General features: G+C 33.6%; 1 protein-coding gene across 3 annotated transcripts; it reads right to left on the reverse strand.

Moving 5' to 3' along the window:
• Positions 1 to 41: 41 nt before the first annotated feature.
• Prx2 (Peroxiredoxin 2) lies at positions 42 to 18,729 on the reverse strand. Of its 3 annotated transcripts, none has more exons than XM_076123728.1 (5): positions 18,585 to 18,729; positions 9,236 to 9,376; positions 2,764 to 2,903; positions 1,534 to 1,702; positions 42 to 696 (listed from the first exon to the last, which is right to left on the reverse strand). In XM_076123728.1, exons 2-5 carry the CDS (start codon positions 9,364 to 9,366, stop codon positions 549 to 551), a joined length of 588 nt encoding a protein of 195 aa, XP_075979843.1. In that variant the 5' UTR covers positions 9,367 to 9,376; positions 18,585 to 18,729; the 3' UTR covers positions 42 to 548. The 3 variants fall into 3 exon arrangements, with proteins under 3 accessions (XP_075979843.1, XP_075979852.1, XP_075979836.1); XM_076123737.1 differs by lacking the exon at positions 18,585 to 18,729 and adding an exon at positions 12,132 to 12,248; XM_076123721.1 differs by lacking the exon at positions 18,585 to 18,729 and adding an exon at positions 12,077 to 12,100.
• Positions 18,730 to 19,171: the final 442 nt, after the last annotated feature.

The following is a 19,171-nucleotide window of genomic DNA, read 5'->3' on the forward strand; positions in this document are numbered from 1 at the left end:
AAGGGGAAGGGTTTATTAAAGATAAATTAAAAATAACAAAATAGTTTAACACAGCGTTTATTCATTATTACAGCCTCGATTCTAGAGTACAATAACGTAGGATCTCCATTGAATACTGATTATGTGTGAGGTAAACCACAGTTAACACCTACATAAATATTATTGTCCAACTGATTGGGAAATAGGAGTCGCTACAAGGAATATTACAGTATTCTAGGATAAAAAGGACATGATATGTAGAGTTAGCTCAGAGATTCAAACATGTCCAATACAAACTCCATATTCCGGCGTTCATTTCTAAAATGCATGTGAAAATTGTACTCATGACGATCACTATCCGTTCAACAGACACGATAATTTAATTTAACCACTGGGGTATATCATGAATACAATTTTGTTAGGAAAAAGTGTTCTAAATTAATGAAAACTGATACTACCAATTATTTCAGAAATCACAGGTGACATTTTATAAAAGTGCCATCTGTGTTTTGTGACAAGAACTAATTGGTAGTATCAGTGTTCAAATGTTTGGCCGATAGATGGCGGGATTAGTTGGCGTCGATGAAGTATTCCTGGGCAGCCTTGGTGTCGGGCTTGATGGTCTTGGAGCCGGGTTGCCAGTTAGCAGGGCACACTTCTCCGTGCTTGTCTGTGAACTGGAAGGCCTGGACGAGACGGAGGGTCTCCTCGACAGATCTGCAACAGAAATTGAAAGTTATTGCATGTGGATCGAATAATTTTTATAATGGGAATGGTTCAATTGATATCTTATATTATTTTTGTTTAAACAATTCGTTTGAGTATAATATAAAAATCATGTCAGTTGAGAAAGATAGCTTGTTTAGCAATCTTATTACTGTTAAGATTACGTGTAAATCATTGGGTATTAACGTTTCCTATACAAGCATGATTTTTGTATGTCAGTCACATCCAATCAGAGCAGCTGATTTCTCTATATCACTCAATTTGTACCCAGCAGAAGTGCTGATAACGTCATAAGGACTATGAAACAAACTATATTTCCTATAGTTCCCAATTCAATTACCCACACTGTATATAGCTATGCACACAATAAAACCGAAGGCCGTTCGTTTATCGCGAGACCCAGACGTAGAACCACGTCATAGTGATAATTTGTTATTTATTATCAAAAATACAACGAAGATAGTACAATAGTGAATTAAGATGATTATTGCTTATTGAAATTATAGGGATTTATGTAGGCTAATCTTTTTATCACATTCGCTGTTTAATGGTGCGTGTGCATTCGGTACGAAGTTCATTACTGATCGTTTTACTGATCGTTATTAAGAGATTATTGTGTAAAGAGACTGTATTTAACTGGAATCTCAAATAAAAAAATCTCTTTTGCACTAAAATGTTTAAGCTTAACACTGATTAACGCAAGACACTAGATTTTCTCGCACTTATTAACTTTTAACTTCCATAATATAACCATTTTCCCAAAACTTTAATATGTTTCTAAACTCATCTAGCAGTAGAGATATTTTGCCCATAAAATGTGGTACATACCGTCCAACAGGCAAGTCATTAACGGTGATCTGCCTCAGGTTCTGCTTGTCATCGATGATGAAGAGTCCACGGAAGGGGATGCCGGTCTCCTCGTTGAGCACGCCGTAGTCGCGGGCGATGCTGTGGGACTTGTCGCTGATGATGGGGATGTTCATCGGGCCGAGACCACCTGGGGAAGGAGAAAATATTGTAGTTTTCGTGGTTTCGTTATGTTGCATGTATGTATGTATACCGCTCCGCGACACGAGAGCAATTCTCAGTGCGGAAGTTCTCTTATTTAAGAAAAATATTTTTTGTTTTGCTAAACTTTTAAGATAAATTAAAAGGATAAGAAATAAGAAGTTTGGTAGGAACTAGGGCACTTAATTTATTTTAACAACTCAATGATCTGAATGCATTTGAGCCTGTTAGTAATTTTCCATACTGATTATAATTATTTGTCATGAGAAGCACCATGTGCTATGACTGTGCATTATATGAACATAATATACATAACGTAATCGATATTTTTATTTATTATTGAAAATATTACTTATTTTTTAGGATTTCTGTGTAAATGTATAATAAAAATAAAACATTCTTAAAAATTTATAATGAATGTAATATATTTTACATAGGTTAAAAATAAATAGTCCTATCTGGCATACATTTCTACAATTGAATAGAATATCATCATGAGTCACATACATACAGTAACATGCTTGCATGGCTTATGTTGACGAAATTGTTAAATTTTATCAGATAACATAGTCACGGCACACACGGCACTCTACGTGATCATGAAACATAATGTTTGTAATCTAGGGGGCAATGTACAACATTCAATATTGATCATACGACCTTTTATGGTGCATTATTGATTTAATATCAATAACTACTTTTTATTGTGTGCCAGTTAACTTTGGGCGTTTTGGTTGCAAGGGGAGTTTCGAGTTTACTTACGGGTAATAAATGTATTTTAAACGTAGGTACCTACCTACATTATCTTTTGGTAAATTTCTAGTTAGGTAAGAAACTGCAGATTTAGGGTTTATTTTTAAGGGGAACTTGGTCCTAGGCCTACGCTTTCGACGCAGGTACTGTAACGAAGACCCTTCCGAGGGTCTGGTTACACTACTGATGATATGGAATATGGAAAAGGAATTGAGAAAAATGAAGGCAGAATAGGAATAAATTGTGTCTGCTTAGCGGTAAAGTAAGGGGAATAGAATAGAAGCCAGTTGAACGTACCCTGTTTGCGCGGTGTGTTGATCCAGGCGAGATGTGTGAAGTGCGAGTCGGTGGAGGCGGCGATGACCTCGCAGCCGATCTTGCGGAAGTCGTCCGCGCGCTCCGAGAACGCGATGATCTCGGTCGGGCACACGAACGTGCTGCGAACAAACAACAGACACTGTTAGTTAAAGAAAGTGTAGGTATTTTGGAGGTAACTTTACGTTTTGACTAGATAGCCTGAAAAACTGTAAATTGGTAGTACCTACATAAAGATAGATCTTTTTAGTATTTTTAGGTGGTCGTAGAAATAAAATACAGGGCAGTAGGAGGTATAACATGATTTGCCTTACAGCTGAGTCCAGGTCTATCTAGTAGACTACATAGCTTAACTACAATAACTTAGTTGATTATTACTAAGATGATACTTAAGGTCGTCTGTTTAAGTATTTTGTATTACCTAATTCTAATACAAATTCAACCAGTCAAAGACTGTTATAAGATTTGGAATTCAAAAGCATACATGGAAGTAGTTACTTTAACATTGCTTTGAATGAAAATAAATTAAAATTGAATAAAATTTCAACTGTTATTGGTTCAAGTAATAAAATCTTTATATCTCATGAACTTTCAATATAATTTAATTTAAATCTCACTATCTATCTTTTACGCATGTGAGTATATCAAGGGGTCAACGATTCCAGAAATTAAATTAAAAAGTCTACCGCACTGATAAGGATTTTATTTTCAATTTGTTGGTAGTAAAGTATTATCAATGTGGTTTGTTGAAGTATAGATAACAAGCTCTGATAAGGATTCTTTTGAATGTCTGTTGTAAATCAACTGCGCACGGTCATAATTTTTGACTGATTTTGCACGTATTTTAATTAACGAAACAATCGCTTTTTAATATGAAAAATTATTAAATCGTGCGCAAATATCTCTTATTTCACAAAGTATACTAGTTTACTATGTGCGAATCGAACCCACTACCCCTGACGAAGGTTTTTGCAAAATTATGCTGGTTTTAGCACAATATTGTAAAAATTGGGTGACTTAAATGTTTGTGGAGGATATCAGCTAAGGTATGAATGGCATTTGACAGGGAGAATGGAATCAAGATCCAACCCTCTCTTATTCAGGGAAAAGGCCAGGGACTAACAGTAGGACAGGTTGTTTTTAAATACAGTATTACAAGTACACTAGGTGGTCACAGATCAATCTAGCAACTTTATTGATGAATCTTAATAAGTCGCCGCTTCGACTGTAGTTCTAATTATGTAAATGTCAGTTATATGTCATGTATTATTTATAAAGGAATTGAATATGTTATCGATCCTCTCAATAAATATGGCACGTGTATGTTATATAATTATAAACTGTACGATATAATACTTGTTTTTACTATAAAATCTAGAACTTTTATTAAAACATAATTTGAATGCCAAACAAAAAATCATAAACCGGGTGACGAATTTTGTTTTGGATAGGTCAAGGGCCAGATTTCAAATTACCTCTCAAAATTCAATTAACAAAATCTGGGATTTAATTTCTTGGCTGATTGAAGGCCAGTTTCACAGCTTTTGAATGATACGGATGAAAGAGAGACTATTGAGAAATTCAAACCGGGTCTAATGAAAAAAAAATGAAATCAATTGCATTCTAATGTATTGTTAAAAGCATAAGACTACATAATACCCCAATATTCATGAAACCATAGAAAAACAGTCTCTTCAAATTTAATATTTTATAATAGGTAGGTATCTAGTTATAAAACTGCATTGCAAATTGCAAGCGACGAGGTGCAACGAACAATTTTGCGGTCAGTGAGTATGAATGACAAGCAAATTACGAAACAATTGACGACTAATCCTAGCTTTTCATTACGTGGATACAATCAGGTAATTAAATTGATGATTAACTTTTATAAATCCCGCAGTCATTATGATAAGCAAGGAAATTCAACATTGATTTGTAGAAACGTAGATCATGGAGCAAAAGTATGTAATAACACGAATGTTATTCTTTTATGTAAAAACGACTGATGGATTAATTAAATATGGTACACTGATAGCTATTAACACAGGATATTTTTTCTTCGGTAAATCTTTCTTTGCAGACGTAAAAGCAAATATATTATAAAAAGTAGTATGAGCTAGTATCTGCAATAATCTGCATGCTTTAAAACACAATTCATTTTTTTTGGAATATCATTAATCTAAGAATTTTAAAATGGATTAATTTTTGCAATCCTTAGCGCGATGTTAAAAGCAAACCAATATCTTTATTATGTATTATTGAATTATGCCATAACGGGCAGTCACTATAACGATTGCATAAATACTTATCGGCTCAAAATAAGGATGACGAACGATTTATTTATTTCTGTCACAACTGAACTAATAACACTTTGTTTTACCTTCCAATGGCCTTGTAACAATTTACTAAACAAGTTAATGTACCTATTTTGAATATAATTCACGACTATGATACTAAGTTTCTCACGTTATTCTCTGACCTATTGAGAGTAACGTAGGCAGATGACTATGCTGGGATCCGAAAGCAGTATTCTGCTACCTGTCAAATCAGCTACTCTTTATGAAACGTCAAAAACGTTTTTTAGAATAGAAATGTTGCCGTAACATGTAGGACGTAGGTATAGCATTTCTAGCAGGATCAAATAAGGGTTGTGACATGTGTTGTTTTTGGCTTCAATAATTTAAAAGATAAATGTTACAAAGCATTAATCTACATAAGTATTTAATTTTAAGTAAAATACCGTGTACACCCTAAGTACAGTAAATAGACAAGTAGGTACCTCCATGTAGTTAAGAACTCATATCGATCAAGACTATTCAGACAAATGAATCAGTCAGCGTAGGTTGCATACAATTGTCGGTCAACGACCTGCGTCTCAAGTCGAGTATTTCAACAAGGTTTAGACCACAAAGCAGATAGGCATCTTCTCTATGATTTAGACCTAGATTTTATCATACATTTAGTTCGGAAAAAATAAATGTAGGTAGGTATAGGGCTGAAGTAAAGACTAGTGCAGGATCGTAAAACATGACTTACTGAGGGAAAGGCGTAGACTTAACAGTGGTTAGAAATCAGCTGAATAGACTTTGAAAAATGGAATGAGCTTGTACATATGCATTTATGCTGTATTATCCTAACGATTGAGAGGATTGAATGAAAATCTTATGCATGCGTGAATAAACACTACTTATAGAATAAAAAAAAAAGTTAACAACTCGAAACTTTTTCGAAACCAAGGTTTGAAGTTCAATTAATTGCATACAATTGATTACGACACTAATTAATTCATCAATTTAATAGGAATCCGTCCGTATCAAATTACTAGGAATCTCATTAGAATTGTTTTAGCATTGTAAAATAGAAACCGGTTTAAGATCCGTTTTATAATACCGCTTATTTTATGAGCAATTTTGTTCGCAGATAATTAAATAAATTAATTTATTTCGTATTTTTAGAAGTAAGTACCAACTCTTCTGTGTTTCCTATCATTGACTAAGGCGAAATGTTTGGACATCTGACATCTTATGATAAACAACAAAATAGATAATTTATGATATTTCTTAAGTATGAATGAATACTAAGCAGGTTTAACTGCTTTGTGTGTCAACAGTGATAATGATCTAACAAACTAGGGAACTTAGGCAACAAGGCAACATGAATGAGTGAATGACTCATTGTAAACAGTACTAGGACTAAATGCAGGATCGTGAGTCCATTAGGTTTCAAGTCGTTTCAGTAGTATAAAAATACCTAAGCAGAAGTTCCTATAAACTAAACCTTCGACCCTGCCTGCCTTGCCTGTTATTATTTACCGAAATATATGTAATATATAGTCATTGTATTTTAAATCACTCACGGAAAATCGAGACACTAAATAAATTTAAAAAAGCAATTCACAGCCTCATTGTCACTGGTCCTTCTCATACAAATACGAAAATAGTAGACATTTGTTCTTCACAATCTGAATAAAACACTAGCTTTACAATGTATTATAATACACACATCAACACCGTCTAGGGATATTTTGTATAAAGTTCTTAAACTCAAAAAATACTGGCCAGTTTAAAAATTTTTTGATGAAAGACTATTTTTTGAACCTTTTTGGATGATTCTAAATTTGAATTTATAAAAAATAATTAAAAATAAAATAATTACGAGGCATAATGGTTGCGAAGTCCGCAAGTTTTGTTTAACTACTGTAGTATCGGGATATTTTTTTGTGCCAGATTTAAGTTTTATAACAAGTTATCGATTAATTTCGAGTTAAATCAATTGTGTGCATCATGCAGCGGCGCTATATAACGAGAGAAGCAATGCTAAGGGCAGTGGGCATGCTCTACGCTGTGGCTGCTCAACGGAGTATTGCTGACGAGATTGGAACAAGACAAAACGTGATATCTAGGTTATAGTCATCCTACCGTGCTACTAGTGAAGTGGTTGAAAGATATCCAGGGGGAAAGCGAATAACCACTTATCGACAAGACCGATTTTTGCAAGTTGCCGTGAGAAGAGAACCAAATGTTACGGCCATGCAGTTGGTTCGGAGGCTCCAGTCAGAGCACCAGTTGCTTGTGAGTGACCAAACTGCGAGGAAAATGCCGCATGAAGATAACTTTCACGCTCGCAAACCGCTTCGTACTCCAGCACTCTGCTGAGGAAATCGCGGACGAAGACTAGAGTGGGTTCCCTGTACTTTTGCTCTGGGATGATAACCCGTAGTCTGTATTACTGTTTACCGATGAGTCCCGGTTCAGTTTTCATTTCGATTCACGTAGAGTAGGTGTTTGGCGAGTCTCTGGTCGTGATAGCCGTCTGCAATATCCTCAGGAAGTCCATTCATAGCACGGCGGGACAATGATGGTTTGGGCGAAAATTATTCTCGGTGGACGAACAGACCGCGTTTGGGTCAGAAACACCATTACGGCTAAAAAATACCGTAATGAGGTGCTAATGCCGATAATCTACCCCCTTAAACTTCAAATGGGCCAAGAATTCACCCTCATTCACGATAACACCCGTCCACACACAGCAAGAGCGGTGACGAGATGGTTGCAGGAACACGACAAATCGGTCTTAAGCTGGCTCGCTCAATCACCTGATCTAAACCCCATAGAGCACGCGTGGAGTATGCCCCAAAGAAGAGCTTTGAGGAATTTCCCTGCGAACATTGCAACGGAAGAGCCACTTTTTTGCATCTTAGCCGGACCTGGGACAATATACCGCAGTAAGACTTGGATAACTCTATCCAAATTATGAAAAATCGCTGCAGAACTGCTATAAATGTCATAGATAGCTTTATAGACTACTGATTTTTCGGAAAACTGCTAAAAACAATAACTTTTTCTTATTTTTTACATTTTCTGAAGAAAAACATTCATTGTTAGTTTTACCAATATTTTAGTTTTTTCTTTATTTAAGTATAAAATTGCTAACGCAAAATAATTACAGATTTTTTTTATTCTGAAGTATAGTCAGATAAATGGGCTTTATAGAAATATATACATGTTGCATGTTATCTTTAATAAATTTTGAGATAATTGAGTAAATACAAAATATCCCTAGACAGTGTTGATGTGTGTATAATTTAATAATATTTGCAAAGGCCAAAAACTACTATGCCATATTCTAGCATGTGTACTCAAATAGTTCTAAATATAGATAGGTAACTATTTAATACAATTTGCACGTCAATGTAACACAGTTAACAGAATGAGATGACATATTTTGAAATAGTATTTCGTCAGCCTGGAATCTATTAGCAGTTGTGCATGAGTAATATAGACGATGACTTGCATTATTTACAAAGATACATACATAATATCACGCATTTCCCCATTGAAGAGACCAAAGAACGTCACTTGGTACGATCCCTACAAACTTTCCTTGCCTCATTCTCATTCCTTCATCTCGTCATACAGGATCGCCGGTTACAAATACTACGAAGCTGACCTTATATGATGAAAAACGTTTAGTTTTTATCGCGGAAGTATTTTATAAGTTTTTTATTGAAGACATTAATTATAGAAGAATGCAGGATATTGAACGAGCTTGGAGATTTCCAAATAGCACGCACGTCATGTTATTTAATTTTGTGCTCGAGGGAAACTTGAAGAGTCTTAGAGCAATGGAAAGGTTTCTCTACTGCTAAAACGTGTAAATTGGCTTTGATTTTCCCGTAGTAATGGGAAATTAGAAATATGCTTTAGAGACTGCTTACTAAACTCTCCAATTCTTCTTTTAAGTAACTCTCGACAAGACTCTTCTCCTGGATGGGATAAGTCCTTTAAGTCTACCATTTCGACCAAGTTCAAGTTAGTGTCTGAATTGTACTGAGTATATAATTTAGGAAAAACTTCTTTAGTTCTTTAGAAACTTATGACAGCAACTACCTTCCAGGCCATTCCACATAATTTCCCTACAATACATCAAAATTATTCTAGAAAGTTCAACTCACAAGTCAAGTGGGTAGAAGAACAGCACCACATATTTGCCTTTGAAGTCGCTGAGGGAGATGTCCTTGAACTCGCCGTTCACGACCGCGGTGGTCTTGAACTGAGGAGCGGGCTTAGTCAACTGCAGAGGCATCTTGTTGAAACTGCAAATGAGAATACACTTTATAAGTAGGGTAATAGAGTTGAATTTTGTTTGAAGGTTTTTGTGACTTATCATGTGATTCTGTGAGTTTGTGTGACCTAATAACATTTTGTTTGATGGATAATGTTGATTGAATAGTTAAAGCCGGTTTCACGGATTACGGATAAGTGACGGATAGCCTAACCAATAGATAAGTTGATAAAGCAGCTGTCAAAATTCCACTTGACAAGCTTATTGGCAATGATTTAGAAATGGAGAAAATGGCTGGGCTTAACATTACATAGCCGTTTCAGGAGCAACTGTCCTCAAAAGTGTGTACATATTTTCTAGGCCAATTGTCTGAACCATTGTACTCTGTAATAGGTTCAAAAAAACGTTTTACAAATGTCTCAAACAAGGCTAAACCTTATCCTATTATCGTTTAGAAATAAAAGAAAATAGATAACTGTGTATTCAAGTTTGTTTCTAAGGGAATTGGCTAGTCCAATTATAAAATTAACTATGTTGCACGTATGGTATTAAAATGCATTTATCTGTCAACAGCCACAACCCACAATTATTGTAATTGCTTCAAAGAAATGCAGTTACATCGCCATAATATGAGCGTTTAAAACATTTATGACATCTGCAAGGCTATATTTAATCAATCAATTAGGATTACGTAATTGGAAGATAAAGTATCATAATCTAGAATTATTTAGTTAAAGTTAGGTATCTATTTAGGTAATCTATAATGATACCTACTGATAGCAATGCAATCAATTATTTCTTGCTACACGAATCATTCTCGTGCTGTAGAACATACACATTATAAACATGATATATGTAAAATTCTAGATTTTATTGTAAAACAGCTAAATACACAGATAATTTCACGTAATTGTTCCATTTTTTATTCTCATCTTCAGAGGTTAATTTTGGGCTTGAATGTAAAAAGAAATGTAACGAATAGACCTATTTTGAAAATACTTTGTTCGAAAGATGTTCTATGGAAACCTTTTAATATTTTTTATGGTTAGTCATATTTAGAAGATCACAAGAAACCTTTCAAAGCGGGACATGTCGCGGAAAAACAGTAGTACCTATATTGTGTCTGTTTCTGAACCATGAGTAGGTATTGTATAAAAAATGTATGTAAGTATTTTAATTCAAGAATGTGTGAAGTATAAAAAAATACATAAATCTATTTATTTGACTCATCCTGAAGAAAACAATGGCCAAACGTCCGTGCATAATGTGCTATTGTTTTCAAAGATTAGCAAAATATACAACGGTATGAATTACATTTATGGGAATTTTGTTACATACAATAGAATTGCGAGGAAAGATATTATTTTTTCTTTCGCTTATGAAAATAACTTTCTTTAATAAAATAAATAATACTGTAAGCAGGTCAGTAAGACCAGTAATTAAGTTGGTATCGCTTTTTTAGCATCATATTTGTATTAATTTCCCAGAACATAAATACTTTGGTTTAGTTAATAAAAATTGCTTCACATCTAGGTGTTCTTTTCAATGATTTTTATGTATAAAAATCCGAGACAAAAACTCAAGAGACTGAAATAAATAGTTTAAAAGATACTTTCAAGCTTAGTAGGCTAGGCTAGATAAACTACAGTTTCTATCAACCCAAATAATATCATACAACTACATAGAATATCTTCTTTCTTACTATATAAAACTACCAAGTAACTACAGTTCAATATAACTAACTAATAAATCTTGAGAGGTTAACCTAGAGAAAGTGGTTCAACAGCATAACTGACAAGTACCGTTATATTTTAACGCTTCAGTTACTTTGGTATTATGATAGTCGACACGATAAATTAGAAAGAAAGGAAAAAGTTTAGAAAGATATTAATAAAAGAATACAGAGAAATTAAATTGCAATTAACTATGACACTATTGCCAATATTGTCTGATAAACACCAATTCTGCTAATCTAATAAAAAACGAAAGAAGTAAATTATGGAAGTAACCAATGCTTTTTAATATTTTAAAAAACTGCAAAGAGCTATAAAAACATACCTACACACAATCATAGAAATAAGTATACCTACCACGAAAACCACACAAATTTATTGAATGTGGCATAGCGATAAGTTATTGGTACTAAATATTTTATAACGACAAATATTTCAATAAAAATATGCCAAGCTATACTGCTTACTTATAATGGTATTCGAAACACTTCCAACAATGAATGCCATTGATATTCAAGATTCCACTACAGTATATATGAGTTACAGGATATTTATGAAATGTAGGCAAAAGAATTTCAATTACACAGCGGGCAATGAAAGTTGTGAAAACAGCTGAGTCACCAATCACCAAAAACAGAACATAAATGAAAGGTTTAATGAAGAACTTTAGTTACTTAATTTTGTACACGAATTCGTATCTTAATTTTCATTTAATTACTAGATCCTTTACAAAAATTATTTCGGGATTTCTCATTCTTTGAAACTTCGAAATTTCCCGTTCGAGATCTACAGATTCTCTCCCAGGTCTTTTTACAGAATTTCAAGAACCTTAATAAAATTTCTAGAAAATTCACTACGCATACGTAGGCATCTGATGGAAACTTAACCCGAAATAAATAATATAAAAAAAATTTTAAATCGAGTACCAACGAAACAAAAAACCACTAACTAAAAAAAGCTTTCAAAAACACAAAGCCTAATTTTACACAGAAACAAACCGTTGTATTTCAGGTATCACATTAGGAATAAAATATATCACCATTGTCAACTCACTTTCTACACGTCTGTTCAGTTCAAATGCTCAAGAACAACTGACCTGCAGTTTTGAATGACTAGGAATTATGCTCGGAAAGATTATGACATAAGTGGCACTCGGTCATGTCAATGTATTTTTGATAAGACAGTATGATCTGATAACTCAATTATGATCTAAGATAAGAATGAGGGGATTTCTGTGGATTTTGGTGTTTTTTGGGCTAGGCTGGGCTTATAGGAGTAGCTACTCGTGATCACGGTAAAAAGCAAACAGACACTTTCTTGGTATAAGTAGATAATCTGGATATTGGTAGACAGGAGAGTTAAGATATTGTGTTGAAAATTAAATTGGATGTCTTTCTGATTTCACTGTTAGCATTGCACCTAGACGACCCTAATAATATTTTACGATCGGAAAAGAAATGAGCTGTCGTAGAAGTATGACTTTTTTTAATGGTTAGTTTTCAATGTGCATTGTATAATTACTTATCAAATTCAATAGAATCCAAATCAAGTCGATACGCGCGTCGATGACGTCGTTTGGGCACTGCGAGCACTACATCCAAATCTTCCGCCTCATAATCCATGGTTTTACTAAACTGGAGGACTTTCCAGGTGTTTCGTGACGTCACTACTTAGTTTTTTCTGAGGATTCGATTTGTAGTTGCCGAGAGTGGTGTGCGCCCAGTCTAAGATAAAGTAAGTGACTAATGTAGAGCTGGCTGAATAGAAAAGTTTTCCATACAGCCAGTTCTAGGGTTTTTTTTGAGGACATATTATTAAAGAAGAAAAAAATAGACTTGGTAAAGGACGGGTACTAGATGAATGATTTTTAGGGGGCCTAAGTAAATGTACTTACAATATGAATGTCTTAAAAGATCATAGATTTGTCATACTAAAGGTAACTTGGTGATGTTATTCACACAAAAATAATTTAACATGATGAAATACAGTTGCTGCCAGCCGTAAAACTTACATAATCTACCGAATTAATTAGAATATTTTTCTTTAATTTAAATTTCAAATGATTGAGCGACTAGAATTTAAAACTATACAACAGAATAATGTATTATGGAAACGAAACTCTTATTATTTAGAAGAAAATGTTTTGGTCGAGAATTTTCTATACAAATAGAAGTTTATCAAGAATATCCAATGTTAAAGGTTAGTTAGATAAGTGTTAATGAAAATTTATTGTTTATGTTATTACTAACAATGAGCTTGTAACAGATTATTCAATATAGAAATGCCTGAAATTACATTCATCATACTCTAGGTACCTACAATATCCCTATGTCTAATGCTGGAAGTCGTCCAAATAAAACTGGTTTTCTTGCATTACAAAATCTATTGGGTTTTTATGGATTTAGGTAGGTACCTACTCATAAAGCCTAGCAGATGTGCGACGTGTCATTGTGCAATCCAAAAAAAATAACGAGATTCTATATTTAGAATCTAATTGTCTATAGCTATTCCAATTAATATGCAAGCCGTAAAGTTCAGAATAATTTTAGTTGGTACAAAGGTCAATTGCGCAACAAACGAGTTAGTTTCAACAATGAAACTGGCATCTAAAATGGCATTTACTTTACTAGTTTTCTATTACAGAGGTAATGTTTAACTTTTCAATTGAAAACTGGTTGAAATGCCGGTAGGTTTTGGACTTTCATGGATACTTGGTTATAGTGAACGCTGTGATTCTACAAGACCTAGTAAATCAATTTTGTTTTTCTATAATAATTGATTTGCTCTTCTGCAAGAACTTCATAAAATTACCTTTTTTCTAATAATTATACCGGTTTACAATCAAATAACTAAGTTATGAAATAGCGGTAATAATGACAGCATAGCGCGCATCTCCGTATGTTAAGATTCAAGGTCGTCCATCGTCCGTTTTAGGTGAATTTTACCGGTTTGAGAGCCGTCTAGTGAATGAATTTAGTTTTACAATTATATCATCGAAAAACACCACCTAGCAACTATTTAGATACTTATGGCTCTAGGATATTATTAGACAGATTTACATCTGAACCAAAAATGCTGGTAGGTTTCCAAAGTAGCTGATCCACCCAAGGTCAATAGGTGCCTATTTTAGGATAAATACAAGTGTAGACTACTCTTTCTACAGTAAAAAAAAATACCTCCTCTCTAAAGCCTACTCTACTATCCAACACCCCAGTACTGGGCCAAGCAGTCTACCAAATAAAATGGTAAGACCAACCTATCACCAACAAGATAGTCCCCAATCGGCAACCCAGTCGGTATCAGGTGGACAGTCTCAGTTAAATTCGCAGTAGCCTTCCATATTCCAACTAACGTCTTTCCATCTCCATTGAATATGTAATCGGTGAGGATCCCACAAGTGAGCATGTTGGTCAAAATGGTTTCTAAGTTCGTGAGCCTGGGAAACGTGGAATTGATTTATTATGTGGGTAATGAGGGAAAGTAGACAAGTGCAGTAATTACTGTGGAAATACACGTATGTTGGTGGTATGAAGCGACTTGACGGTTAACGTTTTAACCTAGGTTTGTATGTTACTTATGTGGAGAAAGTTAAGATTGAATTGTGGGAAATCCAGACAGGCAAGTAATATAATATGTAAGTAATGTTCTTCAAAAAATGCCTTCAAGCAAACGAATGATAGACAAAGTAAAGAATTTAGTACTTTTTTAATTCTTTGCCAGTTCATAGAGATTTCATTGACTAAATAAGACTAGCAACGCGATTTCCAAGTACGACAACATGTAGGTATATGTGTATGTAGCTAAATATTTTTCAGCGCTTGCAGCGGGCGGGACTTTTTTAAACTGCCTTCTCCCCCGGGCAAAATTGATAGTCATAAACAACTTGTAGATATAGATTTCGAAAAAAAAACGAGAAAAAAGTACATAGTCATGTAATCTTTGATAAATTGCAATAGACGTGTGGTTTATCATGTTTTAGTAAACGTACTTTTGTCGTAAAACAAACGTAATCTTAATGCCTTAGTACATTCTAGATGTTACAGATAAACCTAAGCTGTTTATTACTTTATGTATCGAGATAAGACAACAGAAACAGAGTTATAAATACTATATTATAAGTGTAGGACTTCAAACGTATTTGTTATGTCACCGGTTTTATAAAAAACTAGTATTTTAAAACAGTATGTAAGTAAATTAGTAGTTTTATAGTTCAAAAGGTGAGACTATATTAGAACAAACTAGTTTTCCTTTATAAAAACACGCAATATTTTCCAAAAACAGAAACTTTACAGTTTGTCTTATATATTAGAATAGAATAATAGAAAATAAGAAGAATGATAATTTTCCAAATAAATCTAAAATAATTAATTTAATACAATTTGCTGGGCAAAGGTCTTCGTTCCGAAATGAGGGACCTTTGGACTCCACCGATATTGGTCACATTTAAAAGGAAAAAACAAGCAATGGATAGAAGAAAAGTAATGAAAAGTGGACGAATTAGAATTGAATAAAAAAAACATGACATGCATTCTTGGTCAAGTCAATCTATGCACATGGTTCTATTATACAATACATAAATACTGCTTTGTCATTCTATGTAGGTATCTATCACTAAATGATTGAGTGACACCTCGTCATAAGTTGTGATATAAGTATCAATCAAACTAATCATTTGATTAATAATTTCGAGATTTGTGGATATTAAAATTGGTCTAAACAAATCGTAGCTATGATAAGGGTTAATTATACATCAATTGAACATATAAAGATTATGATAGTTGCTAATAGGTCTGATATGATAAGAATAGAAGGACTTCCGAAGATAAAATTATTGTTTGAACTATTAGAATTTTCAGAAGAAAACTTAGATTTTATAAGAATTACTCGCTGACAAACGCGGCAACACCCCGTATATACAAAAATTTCAACTTATTTCAGCATCAAAGGAATCGATATTTAAAAAAAAGAATAAGTACGAGAAACTAATAAACGCGTTAAGTTATTTAGCCGTAAAGAAATAAAGATTCTCGTATCTACATAATAATATCAGTATTAAGTATAAAAAGATATAGGCTCATACGTAAGAAGCAACTTACACAGTACACGGATGCAGACTGCTGAAAGCAAAGAAAAAACTTCCGACGACAATAAATAATAAAAAAACACAGTTATTATGCGAGGAAAATAACGTTAATAAATTATGTATAGTGACGTCACGGCGTCATGAGTCAAAACAGCTGGCTTGAAAATCGATAGTCATTGAATGATGAAATTAGAGGTAATGGATGTGAAACAACACCAATGGCTAGACTTTAGTAATACCTAGTTCATTTAAGTTTGAATCTTCGAGAAATCATTTAAAATGGTGTATTAAGATGTGAAAAACTGGTTAGATTATTTAAATCTAGAGATAAAAACTATATTTAATTACCTAAGTCATATTTTTATAATTTAGTTACATAGGATCATACTAAAATAATTAACTGCTTCTTTATCATTAGAGAACAATGCTTAATTTAGTTTGAAATACTGTCTAATAAATATCACTACAACACAGTATCCATATAAGTACCCAGTTTCAGAACTGAGCGTAGATATATTTTTAGACCTACAATCCAAACTACAGTTTAGCTAAGATATTTGTAATAACTGTCTAGAAATTTATCCAGTTACTTACTGATAACGCTATATAGAAACTAAATACATTTAATACTTGAATCTACAATAAGATCTTGATAACTCACTGCAATAAAGGCTTGTCTCACAGGTTAAGGATAAGTGTCATATAGACTATCAAATGGATAGCAAACATAGTCACAATTCCATTTGATAGAACAACAAATACTAATAAAGTGATGAATCCAGTCCTCATCACAGACTAGCCTTTTTTCAAAAATGTTGGAGTCAGCTTCCAGTCTCACCAGATGCAGCTGAATACCAGTATTTTACAAGCAGCAACTACCTATCAACCTGCACAACCCAGTTACTTGAGTTATACCAGCAACACGGTTGGCAGTGTTTAATAGTCTGTATAATATCAAAAATACTTATTCTACCTACTATCACTAATACTACAGTAATATCTATCTACTATGGAACAGGAAAGCACCTCATAGAGAATGGTCTCATCATAGGCAACAGATGCTCAGGCTTGCTGAGCTCCAAGCTCGTGATATCATCGCCTCGGCAATAACACTTGTGTTCCATCGTCATCTCTGCAGCTGACACTTGGCAATTTGGGTATTAACTGGATGGGAATAAGGATCAATGAGGTAGGGAAGAAATTGTGAGTAAGTAGAGATAAAATAAAGTACTATAGGGATAAGTTTTGGATGTTGGAATATTGTTGTTGTTTTGATGTTAATCTACTGACTGTTGCCTTACAAGACTATGCATCAAAGATCATTATGGTGTGTAGGACAAGTGATAGTAATCATATTTGCTGCAGCTAACTGATCGAAGTTATATAAAAGAATATTATTTGTATTTTATTTTGTCCCATAAGAAACAATCTAAGCTTTCAGACTGGCTTACCTTCAAGATATCCATAATTCAAATATAGATAGGTATAATTGATCTAGACATGCAATAAATTCCCCTAGACTTTATTCTGATAAGAAACATATTTTTTATTATTAATGTTTCTAGTTGGTATATAGGTAAATCATGCTTCATTTTCATGCAAGCACAAAGCAGCTTTCTTAGACTATGGCCCCCACCAAAATATAATTATCAATATCATTAGATTGTGATAAAAAAAAAATACACGAAACTGATAAAGTGAGGTAATTGGTATTTTTAGATAACACTAACAGAATACTACTAGTTTAACTGCATGTTCCCGAAGTTAATGAATAAAATACATAAACTATTGGTTGAACCTACCAAATTTAAAGTTGTAATAGGTATAAATTACTTGTTTTTTTTTTATATAAGCAGCATGCCTATTACACCTCATAGCCCCTTATTCCACGAAACAACACTTAAAAAAATGCAGTTTCCATAAACCAACATCGCGGTTTAATTTTTGTTTTGTGGAATTATCTCAAGGCCTACCTCTCTCGTAATATTTTTTTCGATAAATTTCCCTTAACAGCATCCTGGGATTCTGACCGATTTCTTTTCCTAACAATCCTCGAGTCGTGCATGACCTTAGATTTGAAAAAATCAAACTATAGAATACCATAAACTCAATAAAGTCCGCGGCAACGGTCACCGTACATTCTACGTAATTAGCAATTTGAATACATCTACCTCCGTGATTTATTGTTGTACAAATAAATAATAACGCCTCGTGGCGTCACTAATATTGTGCGAGCATGCCAAGACCACAAAATCTACGTATAACGTTTTTTAGCTTCTAGACGGATCTTTCCATTCAACGAGACAATGAGATAATCGGTTGCAGTTGTCAATCAGATTCAACCAAAATATTAACCACTAGAAAGAATCCTCACTGATAAACATTAGTAAGATGTAATAAGGAAATGAATAATTCAAACTTACTTGAAATAAATGTGGCGATAAAGTCGAGCGAACAACACAGCCGTACAGTCAACGGCGAGTGAGAAAATAAATGACAGCCGGTCGACGAAAACGACGAGGCGAAGTCGAACACCGGCCGGCAGCGGCAGCTATTGAGTTGCCATGAACAAAAACTATTATAGGAGCAAAATATTACCAAATACGGGGTAACTTTAGACATAAAATATACTGAAATTATATTTTCGCTTTATGGATAAAAGCACGGATAAAAGTGATAATACCTAGTGTAATATCCCAAAATAGAACTTTAAGTATGCAGGTATAAAAGCTTATGAAAATGCATATTATTATACATAAACACCATAATATTTTCTTCCTTTTTTGTTATAATAGGTACCTACCTAGATACTTTTTAGTTTTATCTTTTCTAACATGGTTTAATGTCTTTAATAAAATTACAGTAGGTAATTGAGTTTGATAATAATACATATATAATAATAGCATAGAATTTTACTATGTATGTAACTTTGAAGTAAGGCAAATGTTCATAGTGATAGAGGTATTGTGTAAAACTAGATCTCGGTCTATGATTACTTTAGTAAATAATG

This window comes from Anticarsia gemmatalis, chromosome 2, assembly GCF_050436995.1.
Source record: "Anticarsia gemmatalis isolate Benzon Research Colony breed Stoneville strain chromosome 2, ilAntGemm2 primary, whole genome shotgun sequence".
Classification (NCBI taxonomy): Eukaryota; Metazoa; Arthropoda; class Insecta; order Lepidoptera; family Erebidae; genus Anticarsia; species Anticarsia gemmatalis.